The 19,859-nt window shown below is 42.8% G+C and overlaps 1 protein-coding gene across 2 annotated transcripts; it reads left to right on the plus strand.

The window, feature by feature from the left end:
- Positions 1 to 6,559: 6,559 nt before the first annotated feature.
- Positions 6,560 to 19,620, plus strand: LOC311135566 (proline dehydrogenase 1, mitochondrial-like). 2 transcript variants are annotated; one of them, XM_084169576.1, is made up of 15 exons: positions 6,560 to 7,003; positions 7,441 to 7,649; positions 9,997 to 10,031; positions 10,166 to 10,207; positions 13,506 to 13,655; positions 13,799 to 13,863; positions 13,996 to 14,112; positions 14,729 to 14,808; positions 14,932 to 15,013; positions 15,254 to 15,346; positions 16,290 to 16,436; positions 17,163 to 17,338; positions 17,598 to 17,696; positions 18,097 to 18,185; positions 18,594 to 19,620. In XM_084169576.1, exons 1-15 carry the CDS (start codon positions 6,656 to 6,658, stop codon positions 18,782 to 18,784), a joined length of 1,923 nt encoding a protein of 640 aa, XP_084025702.1. In that variant the 5' UTR covers positions 6,560 to 6,655; the 3' UTR covers positions 18,785 to 19,620. The 2 variants fall into 2 exon arrangements, with proteins under 2 accessions (XP_084025702.1, XP_084025703.1); XM_084169577.1 differs by lacking the exon at positions 10,166 to 10,207 and having other exon boundaries at positions 6,586 to 7,003.
- Positions 19,621 to 19,859: the final 239 nt, after the last annotated feature.

A 19,859-nucleotide genomic window follows, 5' to 3' on the forward strand; every position in this document is an offset into this window, starting at 1 on the left:
TGAAGTTACTCTCACAAATTGCTGAAGGAAAACCATTGGGCGAGTTGGTTCACATTAAATGGTTATGCTTATAGAAATGAAAGAGGAAATGGTTGTGGTGTCTTCTCCCAATGATCTGATTCAGGATGTTAATTCGTATAATACAGGCGTTCACCTACTCACGTATTAAGCACTCATCTCCTTGCTGTGCCCAGCCACTACAGCATTGGAGCCTGTCAGATATGGGAGGGAGAAGCAAATGTATTTGATTCATATAAACTAACGTTTAACTATTTCCATCCAAACCAATATTATGATCACATTTCAATCACGACAGATAGACTAATAAATCGAAATATTGAACATTATCCTAATCACGTTCAGATGCAAATCGGTCATAGCATTCATAGTGCAGTGAATTACTGTCACAGAGAAAACATGTAGAAGTAGACTAAATAAGCTGAGATCTGAAAAAGGTTATCTGTGTGTAGAAGGGCTTGGGTATTCAGAAAATCTAAAACTATATCTAAAACAATTGAATGCATGTTTATCTAACTTCACTGACTTGAATCAGGCTACTGTAATAGTTTTGTCCATCAATGTCAAGCCTAAAACTTATTTAAAACAGGGACACAATCACTTACCTCGCATACATTTCTACCTCTGGGATTTAGTTCTTGGCTGTAAATCCAAAAAAAGAAGACATTTAGATGCACAATTACAAATACATTTCTCGTTGTTTCCATGTTGTGATGAACACCATCCCTCCAAGGGCTTTCCAGTGGAAATATGTCTGACTTTCTTCACAAAAAGCACAGAAATTATTTTTCTGTGTTGTCCAAAAAGTTACCCATCCAGAGGGTGGCGGTATGCTCTAGTAAATGAAATGAAATCAAATAAAATAAAATTGTATTGGTCACATGCGCCGAATACAACAGGTGCAGACATTACAGTGAAATGCTTACTTACAGCCCTTAACCAACAGTGCATTTATTTTTTACAAAAAACGTGTTGAGAAAAAAAGAGCAGAAGTAAAATAAAATAACAGTAGGGAGGCTATATATACAGGGGGGTACCGGTGCAGAGTCAATGTGCGGGGGCACCAGCTAGTTGAGATAGTTGAAGTAATATGTACATGTGGGTAGAGTTAAAGTGACTATGCATAAATAATTAACAGAGTAGCAGCAGCGTAAAAAGGATGGGGTGGGGGGGCAGTGCAAATAGTCCGGGTAGCCATGATTAGCTGTTCAGGAGTCTTATGGCTTGGGGGTAGAAGCTGTTGAGAAGTCTTTTGGACCTAGACTTGGCACTCCGGTACCGCTTGCCGTGCGGTAGCAGGGAGAACAGTCTATGACTAGGGTGGCTGGAGTCTTTGACAATTTTGAGGGCCTTCCTCTGACACCGCCTGGTATAGAGGTCCTGGATGGCAGGAAGCTTGGCCCCAGTGATGTACTGGGCCGTACGCACTACCCTCTGTAGTGCCTTGCGGTCGGAGGCCAAGCAGTTGCCATACCAGGCGGTGATGCAACCAGTCAGGATGCTCTCGATGGTGCAGCTGTGGAATTTTTTGAGGATCTGAGGACCCATGCCAAATCTTTTCAGTCTCCTGAGGGGGAATAGGCTTTGTCGTGCCCTCTTCACGACTGTCTTGGTGTGTTTGGACCATGATAGTTTGTTGGTGATGTGGACACCAAGGAACTTGAAGCTCTCAACCTGTTCCACTACAGCCCCGTCGATGAGAATGGGGGCGTGCTCAGTCCTCTTTTTTTTCCTGTAGTCCACAATCATCTCCTTTGTCTTGGTCACGTTGAGGGAGAGGTTGTTGTCCTGGCACCACACGGCCAGGTCTCTGACCTCCTCCCTATAGGCTGTCTCATCGTTGTCGGTGATCAGGCCTACCACTGTTGTGTCGTCGGCAAACTTAATGATGGTGTTGGAGTCGTGCCTGGCCATGCAGTCATGGGTGAACAGAGAGTACAGGAGGGGACTGAGCACGCACCCCTGAGGGGCCCCCGTGTTGAGGATCAGTGTGGCAGATGTGTTGTTACCTACCCTTACCACCTGGGGGCGGCCCGTCAGGAAGTCCAGGATCCAGTTGCAGAGGGAGGTGTTTAGTCCCAGGATCCTTAGCTTAGTGATGAGCTTAGAGGGCACTATGGTGTTGAATGCTGAGCTGTAGTCAATGAATAGCATTCTCACGTAGGTGTTCCTCTTGTCCAGGTGGGAAAGGGCAGTGTGGAGTGCAATAGAGATTGCATCATCTGTGGATCTGTTGGGGCGGTATGCAAATTGGAGTGGGTCTAGGGTTTCTGGGATAATGCTGTTGATGTGAGCCATGACCAGCCTTTCAAAGCACTTCATGGCTACAGACGTCAGTGCTACGGTTCGGTAGTCATTTAGGCAGGTTATCTTAGAGTCCTTGGGCACGGGGACTATGGTGGTCTGCTTGAAACATGTTGGTATTACAGACTCAGTCAGGGACATGTTGAAAATGTCAGTGAAGACACTTGCCAGTTGGTCAGCACATGCTCGGAGTACACGTCCTGGTAATCCGTCTGGCCCTGCGGCCTTGTGAATGTTTGACCTGCTTAAAAGTCTTACTCACATCGGCTACGGAGAGCGTGATCACATAGTCATCCGGAACAGCTGGTGCTCTCATGCATTCTTCAGTGTTGCTTGCCTCGAAGCGAGCATAGAAGTGGTTTAGCTCGTCTGGTAGGCTTGTGTCACTAAGCAGCTCGCGGCTGTGCTTCCCCTTGTAGTCTGTAATAGTTTTCAAGTCCTGCCACATCCGACGAGCGTCAGAGCCAGTGTAGTACGATTCAATCTTAGCCCTGTATTGACTCTTTGCCTGTTTGATGGTTCGTCGGAGGGCATAGCGGGATTTCTTATAAGCGTCCGGGTTAGAGTCCCGTTCCTTGAAAGCGGCAGCTCTACCCTTTAGCTCAGTGCGGATGTTTCCTGTAATCCATGGCTTCTGGTTGGGGTATGTACGTACGGTCACTGTGGGGACGACATCATCGATGCACTTATTGATGAAGCCAGTGACTGATGTGGTGTACTCCTCAATGCTGTCTGAAGAATCCCGGAACATGTTCCAGTCTGTGCTAGCAAAACAGTCCTGTAGCTTAGCATCTGCGTCATCTAACCACTTTTTTATTAACCGAGTCACTGGTGCTTCCTGCTTTAGTTTTTGCTTATAAGCAGGAATCAGGAGGATAGAGTTATGGTCAGATTTGCCAAATGGAGGGCGAGGGAGAGCTTTGTATGCGTCTCTGTGTGTGGAGTAAAGGTGGTCTAGAGTTTTTTTTCCTCTGGTTGCACATTTAACATGCTGGTAGAAATTAGGTAGAACGGATTTAAGTTTCCCTGCATTAAAGTCCCCGGCCACTAGGAGCGCTGCATCTGGATGAGCGTTTTCCTGTTGATTTATGGCCTTGTACAACTCATTCAGTGCAATCTTAATGCCAGCATTGGTTTGTGGTGGTAAATAGACAGCTATGAAAAATATAGATGAAAACTCTCTTGGTAAATAGTGTGGTCTACAGCTTATCATAAGATACTCTACCTCAGGCGAGCAAAACCTCGAGACTTCCTTAGTATTTGATTTTGTGCACCAGCTGTTGTTTACAAATATACACAGACCGCCACCCCTTGTCTTACCGGAGTCAGCCGTTCTATCCTGCCGATGTAGCGTATAGCCCGCTAGCTGTATGTTATCATTGTCGTCGTTCATCCACGACTCGGTGAAACATAGGATATTACAGTTTTTTATGTCCCGTTGGTAGGATAACCGTAATCTTAGGTCATCCAATTTGTTATCCAATGATTGAAGATTGGCTAATAGTATTGATGGAAGAGGCAGTTTACTCGCTCGCCGTCGGATCCTTACAAGGCACCCCGATCTACGTCCACGATATCTCCGTCTCTTCCTCACGCGAATGACGGGGATTTGGGCCTTGTCGGGTGTCTGTATGATATCCTTCGCGGCCGCCTCGTTGAAGAAAAAATCTTCGTCCAATACGAGGTGAGTAATCGCTGTCCTGATATCCAGAAGCTCTTTTTGGTTATAAGAGACGATGGCAGAAACATTATGTACAAAATAAATTACAAATAACGCGGAAAAACACACATAATACACTGCTCAAAAAAATAAAGGGAACACTTATACAACACAATGTAACTCCAAGTCAATCACACTTCTGTGAAATCAAACTGTCCACTTAGGAAGCAACACTGATTGACAATACATTTCACATGCTGTTGTGCAAATGGAATAGACAACAGGTGGAAATTATAGGCAATTAGCAAGACACCCCCAATAAAGAAGTGGTTCTGCAGGTGGTGACCACAGACCACTTCTCAGTTCCTATGCTTCCTGGCTGATGTTTTGGTCACTTTTGAATGCTGGCGGTGCTTTCACTCTAGTGGTAGCATGAGACGGAGTCTACAACCCACACAAGTGGCTCAGGTAGTGCAGCTCACCCAGGATGGCACATCAATGCGAGCTGTGGCAAGAAGGTTTGCTGTGTCTGTCAGCGTAGTGTCCAGAGCATGGAGGCGCTACCAGGAGACAGGCCAGTACATCAGGAGACGTGGAGGAGGCCGTAGGAGGGCAACAACCCAGCAGCAGGACCGCTACCTCCGCCTTTGTGCAAGGAGGAGCAGGTGGAGCACTGCCAGAGCCCTGCAAAATGACCTCCAGCAGGCCACAAATATGCATGTGTCTGCTCAAACGGTCAGAAACAGACTCCATGAGGGTGGTATGAGGGCCCGACGTCCACAGGTGGGGGTTGTGCTTACAGCCCAACACCGTGCAGGACGTTTGGCATTTGCCAGAGAATACCAAGATTGGCAAATTTGCCACTGGCGCCCTGTGCTCTTCACAGATTAAAGCAGGTTCACACTGAGCACATGTGACAGACGTGACAGTCTGGAGACGCCGTGGAGAACGTTCTGCTGCCTGCAACATCCTCCAGCATGACCGGTTTGGCGGTGGGTCAGTCATGGTGTGGGGTGGCATTTCTTTGGGGGGACGCACAGCCCTCCATGTGCTCGCCAGAGGTAGCCTGACTGCCATTAGGTACCGAGATGAGATCCTCAGACCCCTTGTGAGACCATATGCTGGTGCGGTTGGCCCTGGGTTCCTCCTAATGCAAGACAATGCTAGACCTCATGTGGCTGGAGTGTGTCAGCAGTTCCTGCAAGAGGAAGGCATTGATGCTATGGACTGGCCCGCCCGTTCCCCAGACCTGAATCCAATTGAGCACATCTGGGACATCATGTCTCGCTCCATCCACCAATGCCACATTGCACCACAGACTGTCCAGGAGTTGGCGGATGCTTTAGTCCAGGTCTGGGAGGAGATCCCTCAGGAGACCATCCGCCACCTCATCAGGAGCATGCCCAGGCGTTGTAGGGAGGTCATACAGGCACGTGGCGGCCACACACACTACTGAGCCTCATTTTGACTTGTTTTAAGGACATTACATCAAAGTTGGATCAGCCTGTAGTGTGGTTTTCCACTTAAATTTTGAGGGTGACTCCAAATCCAGACCTCCATGGGTTGATAAATTTGATTTCCATTTATTATTTTTGTGTGATTTTGTTGTCAGCACATTCAACTATGTAAAGAAAAAAGTATTTAATAAGATTATTTCATTCATTCAGATCTAGGATGTGTTGTTTAAGTGTTCCCTTAATTTTTTTGAGCAGTGTAGTACAAATGGTTAGAGGGCTGTAAAACGGCAGCCATCTTCTCCGGCGCTGTTCATGTCCTGTTCATGTCCCGGTAGACTGTTAGCCTAAAGTCTGTGCTTCAATGACAATTAGCAAATTCGGTATGAAGAAGTAATGGGAAAAAGAAAACCTCTCTGGGATTTCCCCACAGCAACTACATCACCACTGACTGCAGAAAACCCCCCACCCCACAGTAAAACAGACTACCCTATGAAAACGTAGTCAGTTACAGAGCAGATTCAGCACTTAGTCAATGACTCCCTCTGTTGTTGAAAATAGGAAGTAGCACATTCTCACAGTACACACACGCACACACACTATGTCTATGGTCGGATGGATGACAACTAGTTCAACATTTCTTCGGGCCTTTTAGGCATATGTTAGGCAACAGTATTGAAGTGTAGGATAATTAAACCCATTGATTGCTGTACTTTCTTTCAGGCATGAGATACCATTAAGTCAAACACACTAGCACACCTTGCAAATTGGCTTAACCCACTGAGGCAATAGTATAACGCTAGGCTGGCTATATTTAAAAAAATGTTTTTATCTATTTCATTCACAATTTTTGTTTTTATACACCAAAAGCAAACTCATATTATGCATATCTACTACTGGTATTACAACAATATACTTCTCAGTTTAATTTCAAATTTTCCTAGTTCATAAACATACATTTGACAAGGGCTTATACCGATTTTTCACCTTGGATTTCTTTATTCGTTATGAAAGAAATGTTGTAGCCTAATCCTTTACACAGGATTCCTGCCAGATGCGTCAGAGTAGGCGTGCCTACTACAAGACGTTGTTGGGTTATAAACGCTGTGCAACAACTAATTCTGGCTTTCAGTCTAGCTGGAACGAAGAGTGGTGGAAGCACGCGCCCTCAAACGCAATAAAACGATTTTAAATACTAAAGTAAATAACATTTTTAAAAATGTCGTACAATAAAGTAGTACCAGCTCTAGTCAGGTCAAGTTACGACAACATCAAGAGAATATGCTTGTCTCAGGGGAGACTTCGCTCCACGGTCGCATCCACGCAACGTGATGAGGTTGAAGGAGGGAAAGAGAAGCAAGTTGATGAGTGCACGGTGGTGAAAGCTGTTCAAGCGGACCTCATCAGCCAATCAAAAAATACAACCGATGCTCAAACACAGAAGATCGCAATCGACTTTGACAATACTCATGAAGCTTACAAAAGTAAAGATAACATTGAACTGCTTAGAAGTCTGTTGGTCTTCAAGCTTTGCACATTCGACTTCCTCGTTGACAAGAACAAGGAGGTAGGGACATTATTTTGATTAGATTGTTTTTGCTACATTCCTTTGATTAGTTTTTACAGGTGTGGTTAGTAGGCTAACTGTCATACAAGTGATATCAGATAACATAATGGACATTTCTGACTGTCAAAAGGGCCATTATTCAACATGCATGCAGAAGAACAACTTCCATTTATTTCACAGCCTAACATTTCCAGGTGCACAAGTAGTTTAGCCCTATTATCATTATCCTGGCTGACTGACTACACAGCAAGCTGTGACTGAGGCAGGTGTTAACTAAACTATATTATCATACCATTTGTATTTAATCTTGTGACTGAAAATGAAAATCAAATGGTGGTGGTTTTCGTAGATCAGTTCCTGGGTGGATCAAATTATAAGGAACACTATAACTGGCATGTTGTGGGTCTAACTCAGTTGATTATTTGCTCTGTCCTCAGTTGATGGACCTTAGCAAGAAGGTGTTTGGCCAGCGGCTGTTTGAGAAGCTGATGAAGATGACGTTCTATGGGCAGTTTGTGGCCGGGGAGGACCACAACTCAATCAAGCCTCTGATCCATAAGAACCAGGCCTTCGGTGTGGGGTCAGTCCTGGATTACAGTGTGGAGGAGGACCTGACCCAGGAGGAGGCAGAGAAGAAGGAGATGGAGTAAGTAGTCTCTGCCCTCCTAGTCTGCTGTAGTAGTCTGTATCTCATTAGTCACAACCCCAGCTGAAGTAACACTAATAGAGGATATAGGACTCTTGCAGTATCCACAATTCAAATACAAGCTTTCACATTTTCTAGTTTCATAATTTATTGATTAGGAATCATTGATTATTTGTAGCTATGTGATGTACAGTGAGATGCCTATACTTTTACCTCAGTGGCCACTATGTAAACGTTTTCTGCAATTGACCTATTGCAAAAGGCTACAGTCAAAATAATCCTATCTGATCCAATACTATTGGGGAACAAGTCATATGGTCAGTTCCATATGTTGCACTTTTCTCAAACACACTCTCTCACAAACACACAGGCCTACTCATGTTTCATATTCATAAAAACCTGTGTTTACAACTTCTCACCATAAAACATGCCCATCCCATTTTTCATGTGTTCAAATGGATTGTAAACAATGCATCTCTTTCAGCATCTGACATTACCCAGCACTACCCGGCCACCATTGGTTAGTTTGTTGAGCTGAAGAAGCAAGTTTATTCCAGTCCCTTTGAGAATGCAGTTACATGCGATGGATTAAGACAAGCCTGCCCTGTTGGGTAACTTGATGCACCCTTTCAAAAGAGGCCCAGGGAGTGTTATGTTTTCATTTGTTTTGGGAAACAGCCTTCCCCTGTTTGGTTAGGGATTTTCTTATACATTTACATTTTAGTCATTTAGCAGACGCTCTTATCCAGAGCGACTTACAGTTAGTGAGTGCATACATTATTTTCGAACCCACAACCCTGGCGTTGCAAACGTCATGCTCTACCAACTGAGCTACATCCCTAGACTGACTATGCACACATTCAAGCTGAACTAACAGGCTGAATAACGAAGAGGGGTGGGGTGGTGGATGGGATTGACAGTGAAAAGGTTAGTGACACCATTAAAGACCAACTTGATAACATTCTGACCATACCTCATTGCTGTGGAACTCTCCACACGAGGAGACTAATAAGGACTTTTGGAGCCAGCCTACATTAGTGGAGTATCACACAACATCCTCTCCTCTCTTGTTAATTATTGGATGTACCAGAGAGGAAGAGGACTCATATTCACTGGAATTGTTCAAACAAGTAAGGTTTTAACACCCCCTTGAAGTGATGACGGTCCATACATTATCAACATGTTGTGAATTAATCATTGTGGGAGTACCAGAGTTGCAATCAACCTTTAATTTTTTAAATCATGGTTGGCAAAGTACATGCTTTGATTGAGTTTCTGAAGTCTATTACTTTCAAACGTCGAGACTCAAACTAATGTATGTTAAAACTTTCATTCAAATTGTGCAGTTAGCCTGTGCAAATATTTACCCCTTGATAACATTAAGCCATGGCAATCATTGAAACAACCAACAGCACAGAAAGATGCCAGCAGCATACCACCATGCATCCCACTGCTAGCTTGCCTCTGAAGCTAAGCAGGGTTGATCCTGGTCGGTCCCTGGATGGGAGACCAGATGCTGCTTGAGGTGGTGTTGGAGGGCCAGCAGGAGGCACTCTTTCCTCTGGTCTAAAAAAATATGCGAATGCCCCAGGGCAGTGATTGGGGACCTTGCCCTGTGTAGGGTTCCGTCTTTCGTATGGGATGTTAAACAGGTGCCCTGGCTTTCTGTGGTCACTAAAGATCCCATGGCACTTATTGTGACAGTAGGGGTGTTAACCCCGGTGTCCTGGCTAAATTCCCAATCTGGCCCTCATACCATCATGGCCACCTAATCATCCCCAGCTTTCAATTGGCTCATTCCTCTCCCATGTAACTAATCCCCGGGTTGTTGCTGTAAATGAGAATGTGTTCTCAGTCAACTTACCTGGTAAATGAAGGGTTAAATAAAAGTAAATAAAAAAATACAGCAATGTGCTAATGAGATCAATTTCCTTCATGTTATTCAAGCTTGGGTATTAGAGTCCTGGATCTTACTGGATTAACCTAGGCTACTGAATGTGTGATGCACTCAGTGATCAGAAGTCCACGACGGCACAAGAGATCAACTAGCAGGACATTTGCACTTCTACATAATGTTAGCACCCTCCCCCCAATCCCCCTGTCGTGCGTACCATATATATAGTACAGTCAACATACTGGCACTCACTCTGTGGTTGTGAAACGACCACACTCACCCCATTTTCCTCCCCATCTACTTACTTCAACATTATTTCGAACATCTTATTTGGTACTGAACACCTGAACACTTGTAGTTATTAGGCTTTTTGCCTGTATAGTAGTGGTTGTAGTAGTGATATAAGTATCTCTCAGTTGATGTCATGTTAATTCAGTGTTTCCTCTCTTTCAGCGCCTGTGTTTCTGAAGCTGAAAAAGAAAGTCCAGGTGTGTATTTGTTGACTGAAACGGATTAACAACTCAAAATGAGTTTTCAGTTTGGTTTACAATTAATTTATTCGGTTATGATTGAGTTTTGTTGTAATTGATTGGTTATTTATGCACTTTATAATTTGTTGCAGTGCCAGCTTCAGAATTCTTCGTAACGCAGGAGCATGACCACAGTAATGTTACTTGACATAAATGTTTCATTACTGATGTATCAGGCCATCTGGTTGGTGGAGGTGGGGGGTGGAACCCCTTTCACACAGGGCACTTAACCGTGCGTGTGAAAGCAGTGGGGTTGCATTGCCAAAATGTCTGTCGCTTCAGCAGTGTTCCTGAATGCTAATTTTCCTGGGTCTATGCTAGCGGTCATTTAAGGGTTAATATAGAGCTGTTACATGAGATTGCATGGTTGAGGGAGCAGGTTAGATCTGGATTTAGTCTGGAGGCTAGGAGGGAGAGAGGGGTTAATGAGGGCAGGTATGTAGGGTTGGGCGGTATCCAGATTTTGTGCTCACAAGGGGCGTTATTTATAAAACAATATATATACTACCATTCAAAAGTTTGGGGTCACTTAGAAATTTCATTTTTTTCTAAAGAAAAGCAATTTTTTGTCCATTAAAATAACATCAAATTGATCAGAAATACAGTGTAGACATTGTTAATGTTGTAAATGGCTACTGTAGTTGGAAACGGCTGATTTTTTAAAATCGAATATCTACATATGCGTACAGAGGCCCATTATCAGCAACCATCAGTCCTGTGTTCCAATGGCACGTTGTGTTTGCTAATCCAAGTTTATCATTTTAAAAGGCTAATTGATCATTAGAAAACCCTTTTGCAATTATGTTAGCACAGCTGAAAACTGTTGTGCTGATTAAAGAAGCAATAAAACTGGCCTTCTTGAGACTAGTTGAGTATCTGGAGCATCAGCAATTGTGGGTTCGATTACAGGCTTAAAATGGCCTGAAACAAATAACTTTCTTCTGAAACGCGTCAGTCTATTCTTGTTCTGAGAAATGAAGGCTATTCCATGCAAGAAATTGCCAAGAAACTGAAGATCTCGTACAACGCTGTGTACTACTCCCTTCACAGAACAGCGCAAACTGGCTCTAACCAGAATAGAAGGAGGAGTGGGAGGCCCCGGTGCACAACTGAGCAAGAGGACAAATACATTAGTGTCTAGTTTGAGAAACCGACGCCTCACAGGTCCTCAACTGGCATCTTCATTAAATAGTACCCGCAAAACACCAGTCTCAACGTCAACAGTGAAGAGGCGACTCTGGGATGCTGACCTTCTAGGCAGAGTTGCAAAGAAAAAGCCATATCTCAGACTGGCCAATAAAAATAAAAGATGGGCAAAAGAACACAGACACTGGACAGAGGAAGATTGGAAAAAAGTGTTATGGACAGACGAATCGAAGTTTGAGGTGTTTGGATCACAAAGAAGAACATTTGTGAGACGCAGACCAAATGAAAAGATGCTGGAGGAGTGCTTGATGCCATCTGTCAAGCATGGTGGAGGCAATGTGATGGTCTAGGGGTGCTTTGGTGGTGGTAAAGTGGGAGACTTGTACAGGGTAAAAGGGATCTTGAAGAAGGAAGGCTATCACTCCATTTTGCAACACCATGCCATAGCCTGTGGACGGCGCTTGATTGGAGCCAATTTCCTCCTACAATAGGACAATGACCCAAAGCAGAGCTCCAAACTATGCAAGAAACATTTAGGGAAGAAGCAGTCAGCTGGTATTCTGTCTATAATGGAGTGGCCAGCACAGTCACCGTATCTCAACCCTATTGAGCTGTTGTGGGAGCAGCTTGACCGTATGGTACGTAAGAAGTGCCCATCAAGCCAATCCAACTTGTGGGAGGTGCTTCAGGAAGCATGGGGTGAAATCTCTTCAGATTACCTCAACAAATTGACAACTAGAATGCCAAAGGTCTGCAAGGCTGTAGTTGCTGCAAATGGAGGATTCTTTGACGAAAGCAACGTTTGAAGGACACAATTATTATTTCAATTAAAAATCATTATTTCTAACCTTGTCAATGACTACATTTCCTATTTCCTATTCAAACTCATTTCATGTATGTTTTCATGGAAAACAAGGACATTTCTATGTGACCCCAAACTTTTGAACGGTAGTGTGTGTGTGTGTGTATATATATATATATATATATATATATATCTATATATATATATATATCTATATATATATATATCAGTATATACACACTGTGTATACAAACTATTAACAACACCTGCTCTTCAATGATAGACTGACTAGGTGAAAGCTATGGTCCCTTATAAAGCTATGATCCGGGGGTATTTAGAATTACCCCAGTATGAGGTATAAACGGTATATCGCCCAAGCCTACAGGTATGCATGTTAAGTTAAAGAGCAGCTGGAACCCTGGTTCATGTCATGTGTTGCATGTTTTGGGTCACTGGATATTTACATAACCCTCTCCCCCATATCTTTTTTCTGAGCCTGGCACTAGATATCTAGAGATCTATTTTCTTTTACTTATTTTGACAGATTTTTCACATACAGTATCTTAAAACACGGTGTGTATATTTAAGCAATAAGCCCAGAGGGGGTGTGGTATATGACCAAAATACCACGCCTAAGGGCTGTTCTTAGGCACAACGCAATGCGGAGTGGTATATTGGCCATATAACACAAACCCTGATGTGCCTTATTGCTGTTATAAGTGTAATTAGAGCAGTAAAAATAAATGTTTTGTCATACCCGTGGTATACGGTCTGATGTTTACATTTTTTATTTAACCTTTATTTAACTAGGCAAGTCAGTTAAGAACAAATTCTTATTTACAATGACGGCCTACCGCGGCCAAACCTGGACGACGCTGGGCCAATTGTGTGCCGCCCTATGGGACTCCCAATCACGGCCGGATTGTGATACAGCCTGGAATCGAACCAGGGTCTGTAGTGACGCCTCTAGCGCTGAGATGCAGTGCTTAGACCGCTGCGCCACTCGGGTGCCCCGAGTCAGCCAATCAGCATTCAGGGCTCGACCCACCCAGTTTATAAACATGACATAATATTACAGAACATTAATAGACAAGAACAGCTCAAGGACAGAACTACATACTGTACATTTATAAATGGCACACATAGCCTACATATCAATATTTTTTTATATGTATGTGTGTATATATATATATATATATATATATATATATATATGGGTCTGCAGATATGTTACCTTACCAAGAGGCACATGCCTGGCTAATATATGTGGTACATGTAAAAGTGTGCTGCTGTCACAATTGTTCATTTTCTGAAAAACAGATCTCCAGGTATCTATGCCAATTTAGATCTAGATTATTTAGGTGATGGTGGTGAGGGTCATTCCTATGGAAAGGGTTCTCTTGTCTTTCTCTCCCAGTGTTCTGTGTGGGTATACTCGAGTCTAGAGGAAAGTCTTGTTACATGATGTTGTTTTCTGACTGTAGGCGTTGACCACCGTGAGAAGAAGTACCAGGCCCACCGTCAGTTTGGGGACCGTCGTGGGGGCGTGATCAGTGCCAGGACATACTTCTATGCTGATGAGGCTAAGTGTGACAACCAGATGGAGACCTTCCTCAACTGCATCAAAGCCTCAGGTGAGAACACAATAAAATGCAGTGAATTGAATTAATTCAATTAGTCCAAAAATCTTTTTTGCAGACTCTTTGCAGATGTTGTTATATCATGCATAATATGATTATTATGATCTATTTAATGTTATGTTGTATCTGACTCTCAGGGGGGGCCTCTGTAGATGGATTTTCTGCCATTAAGATGACTGCCCTGGGCCGCCCACAGTTCCTGGTGAGTTAGACACCCTCTGCCTGTTAGACTCTCTCTTTTAGCCCTTGATTTAACATTGGCAGTGATCGTGACAGGGCAGCTTTTTAGTTTGTTTGTTTGTTGGCGTTATGACCTGTCTCCTCCCGTCTCCAGCTCCAGTTCTCAGAGGTGCTGGTGAAATGGAGGAGGTTCTTTAACCTGCTGGCAGCTCAGCAGGGGAAGTCGGGCATGGACGCACTGGAGCAGAAACTGGAACTGGAGCAACTGAAGGTGCGTGTCGCCTAGAGCAACACTCAAAGTGGAGATGTGAATGAGGTCAAGCAGTTTCCCAGCTAAAAATCACCTAAACCGTCTCTCTGCTGGTAAGAAGACTCCCTAACAGACTTAATTTCTGTGGGAGCCCTATAGTTCCTTTGAGACGAAAACACCAAACACTATAGCAAAATTATGAAACATTTATTAATTGTTTTCCCTGCTAGTGATTACCGTTATCTTTAATGTCTCATCGTTAATAGTTATTGGTATTCTTTAAAAAAATTCAAACCTATTTTGGTATTTTATTAGGATCCCCATTAGCTGTTGCGCAAGCAGCAGCTACTCTTCCTAGGGTCCACACAAAACATGAAACATGACATAATACAGAACATTAATAGACAAGAACAGCTCATGGACAGAACTACATACTGTACATTTTTAAACGGCACACGTAGCCTATATATCAATACAGACACACAAAATATCTAGGTCAAATAGGGGTGAGGCGTTGTGCCGTTAGGTGTTGCTTTATCTGTTTTTTAAACCAGGTTTGCTGTTCATTTCAGCAATATGAGATGGGAGTTCCATGCAATAATGGCTCTATATAATACTGTACTTTTGTTTGCTACAGGAGAGTTTGACTAAGCTGGGTGTTGGAAATAAAGACGACATTGAGAACTGGTTTACTGGAGAGAAACTGGGCTCATCAGGGTAAGAGGCTGAACTCACTTGGAATGCATCATGAGCACACAAACAATAGAATATTCAATGGATAGGATGTGTGTACAGGACTGGATTTGACTTTGAATCTGTCATTTACGTTATGTTCCCAAGAACGATAGACCTTCTGGACTGGAATAGCTTGATCAACGGCAGAACATCGATCTCAAACCTGCTCGTCATTCCCAACTTTGAGGCGAGCTAGCCACATATTACACACACATTTATTTACATATCCTTGTAATATTTAACACACGGGCATACTACTGTATGATATCTACCTGAATGTGTTTGTACACAGAAACTCATGAAGTGCATTATGTACCAGCACAAATTCATCCATCTATGCAGCATGTACATACAGTATATACATCCATTTTGTAGTTTAGGTCAGGGTTGACTCTAAATGAAATGTGTGTTTCCTCTGATCTTCTAGACTGGTCAGCTGGAGCCTCTGTTGAGGAAGTTCACCGTTGAAGAGGAGAAACAGATGAAGAGGATGCTGCAGAGAGTGGATGTTCTGGCTAAGGTAGGGTGATTTTAGAGTGCAATATGGGGCACTGTTAACTAGCATGGCTTTACAATTTAACAATTGGTTAACAACAGTATATTAACCCAGCTATTCACATATTAATTGAATCATGGGATGTAGTATATCTCAGATTTTACAAGAATATTCTCTTACTCTCAGCCCTGCCTCAGTGAGCAGGCCCTACATTTTACATTTACATTTTAGTCATTTAGCAGACGCTCTTATCCAGAGCGACTTACAGTTAGTGAGTAAATACATTTTTCATACTGGCCCCCCGTGGGAAACGAACCCACAACCCTGGCGTTGCAAGCACCATGCTCTACCAACTGAGCTGCAGGGGACTACATGAGTTTATTGGAAATAAACCTTTTGGCAATAGTTTTGTTTGTTCTTGTTACAAATTTTCAGATTTACTTCAGCAATGTGTCATCATTGTTGGGAAAGGTTTCAGCCCACTCTGTTTGAATTGTAGTTGCACTGCGCCAACAGGACCAAGAGTCTACTATGACATGTTGTATCCAAAGTCTGTTTGCTCTTAAGTGAGTCTCTATAGATAAAAGGAATACCTTGGTCCCTAGAGATTGCATTAGCATGGCTGGACTACATGGCAACACAAGATGCCTGTGGCCAAATGGCCAAAGACCTCAACATGCTACGACTATGACTGTGATATGTGGTTCTCTCACCTAGCTATCTTAAGATGAATGCGCTAAATGTAAGTGGCTCTGGATAGTCTGCTAAATGAATAAAATGTCAAATGTAACATGCTCTGAAATAGAAGGCTTAGACTCATACATTTCTATAGCCTAGGTAGGAGCAAGATCACTGAAGGGTTTCAGATTATCAAGAACATTTTCTGCACACTTTTCTGGAGCTAACCGGGTGTTGGTGCTAACTGTCAGAAGTTAACAGAAAGCTTTTGTTCTTCCCTCTATCCCAGCATGCAGTGGAGAACGGGGTGAGGCTGATGGTGGATGCTGAGCAGACGTACTTCCAGCCGGCCATCAGCAGACTGACCCTGGAGATGCAGAGGATCTTCAACAGAGAGAAGCCCATCATCTTCAACACCTACCAGTGCTATCTCAAGGTGAGGCCTCGACACTGCCCTCTACACCAGGGGTAGGCAACTAGATTTTTGTCGGAGCGAATGGTCGGGGACCGGAAAATAATTATAATAATTTGTACACTGCAAAGTGACCACAACTAAGCCCAAACTAAGCCCAAAAAGCATTTGTATTTGAAAATAACAATCAATTCAAACCTTGATTACATTGAGACACGATCACATAAGTGATTTATTTTATTGTTATTACTAAAAACTTTTGGGGCCCAAAAAAATCATTTGTGGGATGGTTTTGGCTCGCTGGCCGCCTTATGCTGACCCCTGCTCTACACCCTCTGTCATCACTGGCCCCGTTCTTGTGCATCTTCTTATTAATCACTTTACCTTATGTATGTAGAGCTTGGGACTTGTTATTTGGACTACATGTACAATCTCATAGATTATGTATGTAGGGAGGATCCCTGTTATGTATAGACTTGTCATACGCTTAGAGTGAAACAGGTTTTGTACGCCTTCCATATTTGACTCATAAAAGCCCAACCTAGTATATAATCCATATAAACCTTCCATAGCCTTGTTTGTTTTTTGACATAAACATGAAACGTGAAATGAAACTATTAAAACACAATTGTGTTACTTATCTACCCTTTATAAGAGATGTTATGGACAGCCTGGTGACTAAAATGTCAAGATTTGTGTTGTTAACCATAGCATTATATAATTGTGTGTGACCTTTTACTACCTGTACAGGAAGCCTATGACAATGTGTCCGTGGACGTGGAGCTGTCCCGGCGTGAGGGCTGGTACTTTGGGGCCAAGCTGGTCCGCGGGGCCTACATGTACCAGGAGAGGAGCAGGGCGGAAGAGATCGGCTACGAAGACCCCATCAACCCAGACTACGAGGCCACCAACCGGATGTACCACAAGTAAGACCCCCTTCTGTGCTTTGGGGTGAGGTTTCCCCTAGGTACAGATCTAGGATCAGCTTCCCCGACCCCCAATCCATTAGTGTGGAAAATGCAAAACAGACCGAAGATCATCTTCACCCTACTCCCATTGGTGTTATGCATGACGTTAGTAAATTGGTATTTACATGGTTGAATTTGGATGCATTATGTGATGAAGTTATCATATCAGCTGAATGGAATAGATAAAGTTCCTTATCTTTTCCCTGATTCTCCAAAGGTGTTTAGAGTTTGTGTTGGAAGAGATCGACCACAACAGGAAGGCTAATGTCATGGTGGCGTCACACAACGAGGACACTGTCAAATTCACCCTGGAAAAGTAAGGCCAGCCTCTGGGCTTTATTCAAATCAAGAGGCGGATAGACTAGTTACTAGACTATTTGTACAGACATTTTGCAACACAAAGCACCAAACCAGTAGTAAAACCACTTCACAGAAATCAAATGTATTACATCAATGGGCATGTAGCCTAGTGGTTAAGAGCGTTAGGCCAGTAACCGAAAGGTCACTGGTTCGAATCCCTGAGTCGACTAGGTGAAAAATCTTTCTGTGCCCTTGAGCAAGGCACTTAACCCTAATTGCTCCTGTAAGTCGCTCTGGATAAGAGTGTCTGCTAAATGACTAAAACAAAAATGCATACATCAGTGAGGTGATATTTATTTTTGCACAGTGTTATGTTTTTTTAATATTTACATTCCGTCTGTGTTGTGTCTCTGCAGGATGAACCAGATGGGTCTGTCGCCCACTGAGAACAAGGTATATTTTGGACAGCTGCTCGGCATGTGTGACCAGATCAGCTTCCCACTAGGTACTGTAATCTCAACACCATCAGAACTGTAGATAGGTGTTGCATAATCAAGGGGTTTATTGCAGTTCAAGATTTATTGATTGGCATTTTGGTCAGAAATCTTGTGCGAAACAAACAACCTCAGGGTCTCACTCCGTCATCAGTCACCTGATACCATACCATAGCTATCTTTAGTGTGTAGATCAATAGGGGTTCACACAGTTCTTACACATTTTGTTATTATATAATTTAGCTATCTATTGATTTGCAAATTTAGTTTAGAGACTAACGTTTAGACAAAAATACCTTCCATACCTGTACATGTAATTAGGTTCCAATGTTTTTCTGTGCTTGTGTGAAACATATTGCCTGTCGTTGTTGCTTCTCCAGTCATGTAACATCTCCCACTCTCTCTGTGTCTGAGAACAGGCCAGGCTGGATTCCCAGTGTACAAGTACGTCCCCTACGGCCCAGTCAACGAGGTCATCCCTTACCTGTCTCGCCGTGCACTGGAGAACCGGGGCTTCATGAAGGGATCCCAGAGGGAGCGCAGCCTGCTATGGAAGGAACTCAAACGCAGGCTGCTCAATGGACAGATCCTCTACAAGCCTGTGTACTAACTGAGCTGACTGACTGTCTGGCACACCAGCACTCTGCCCCTGTAATACATTCCAATGTCTTAACTGTACCTGCCCTGCGCACAATGTGGTGAATACTAACTGCCACTTAAGTTGAATTTTCACTTAGTCATGCGCTGATGTCAATGGGAGCCTAAAGTGAAGAATTGACTGAAGTGGAAGTTAGGATTCACCCCCATGGCTTTAGAATGTACTGTAGGTAGTTGTGCCTAGTACTAAGATGCTCTCCTAATGCCAAAAGACCCTCTGACTGTCTCTGCCTTTCTATCTATTTATTGCTGCCAAAAGTGTCCTTATTTTATATAAGAATATCTCTAAACCACTGTAGGTTAGCAGCTTATTCAGTAGCTTATTGGGCATTTTAAAGTTAAGTTATAGTTCTTAAACTAGTATGGAAAGTGTGTGATTGTTAACACTGCTTATAGAGTCGTATCAATTTAACTGTAAATTGATTTAACTGTAGTTGTCGTTAGGATTTCTCTTGATTTATTAAGGCTCTTATTTAATGTGTCCAGTGTCCTTTTTTCCTTTCCATGTTCAGAAATGGTATGTTTTGTAAAAATGGAGTTGCTATCATTTTCTTAGACTGCTTTGGAACCATGTTTAAAATGGTCCTTTCTATCTATGTTTTGCTGAACTGTGGATGATTGGCCATTTGTAAATACTTTGTACAGGGTTCTAGCTTTGCTGATTTAAAACAAATATTTAAATTATTTAAATAGAAATATAAAACTGATGTACACAAGGTAGTACAGTATGATGATATTACTGTCTTATTTTATCTCCAATTTGTTGAAGGAATAAAGCATGTCAATGAGAAAAGCACTGTGCATGTTAGGTTTATTCTTGAGCTTTGCAATGTTTGTTGCTGATAATTAGTTACAGATGTTATTTTTATGCAAATATAACTTTTTTTCTTCTAATGTAGATCAGCTTTAATATTGCAGATCGATTGTGGCTTCCATCAATGTAATTGTCTGCATAATTTCCATTCCCCCATATATTTATTTTGTAAATATATATATATAGTAAATATATTTTCCTTTATTTCCCCCTA

Source organism: Coregonus lavaretus (assembly GCF_964263955.1).
Source record: "Coregonus lavaretus genome assembly, chromosome: 10".
NCBI classification, from domain to species: Eukaryota; Metazoa; Chordata; class Actinopteri; order Salmoniformes; family Salmonidae; genus Coregonus; species Coregonus lavaretus.

Excerpts from the sequence above, each read along its gene's own strand:
- LOC311135566 (XM_084169576.1), top strand. The coding sequence starts at position 6,656 with ATGTCGTACAATAAAGTAGTACCAGCTCTAGTCAGGTCAAGTTACGAC. Across the intron at positions 13,656-13,798 it reads CAACTGCATCAAAGCCTCAG|GGGGGGCCTCTGTAGATGGA; the intron begins GTGAGAACACAA and ends TCTGACTCTCAG. Across the intron at positions 16,437-17,162 it reads CCTACCAGTGCTATCTCAAG|GAAGCCTATGACAATGTGTC; the intron begins GTGAGGCCTCGA and ends CTACCTGTACAG.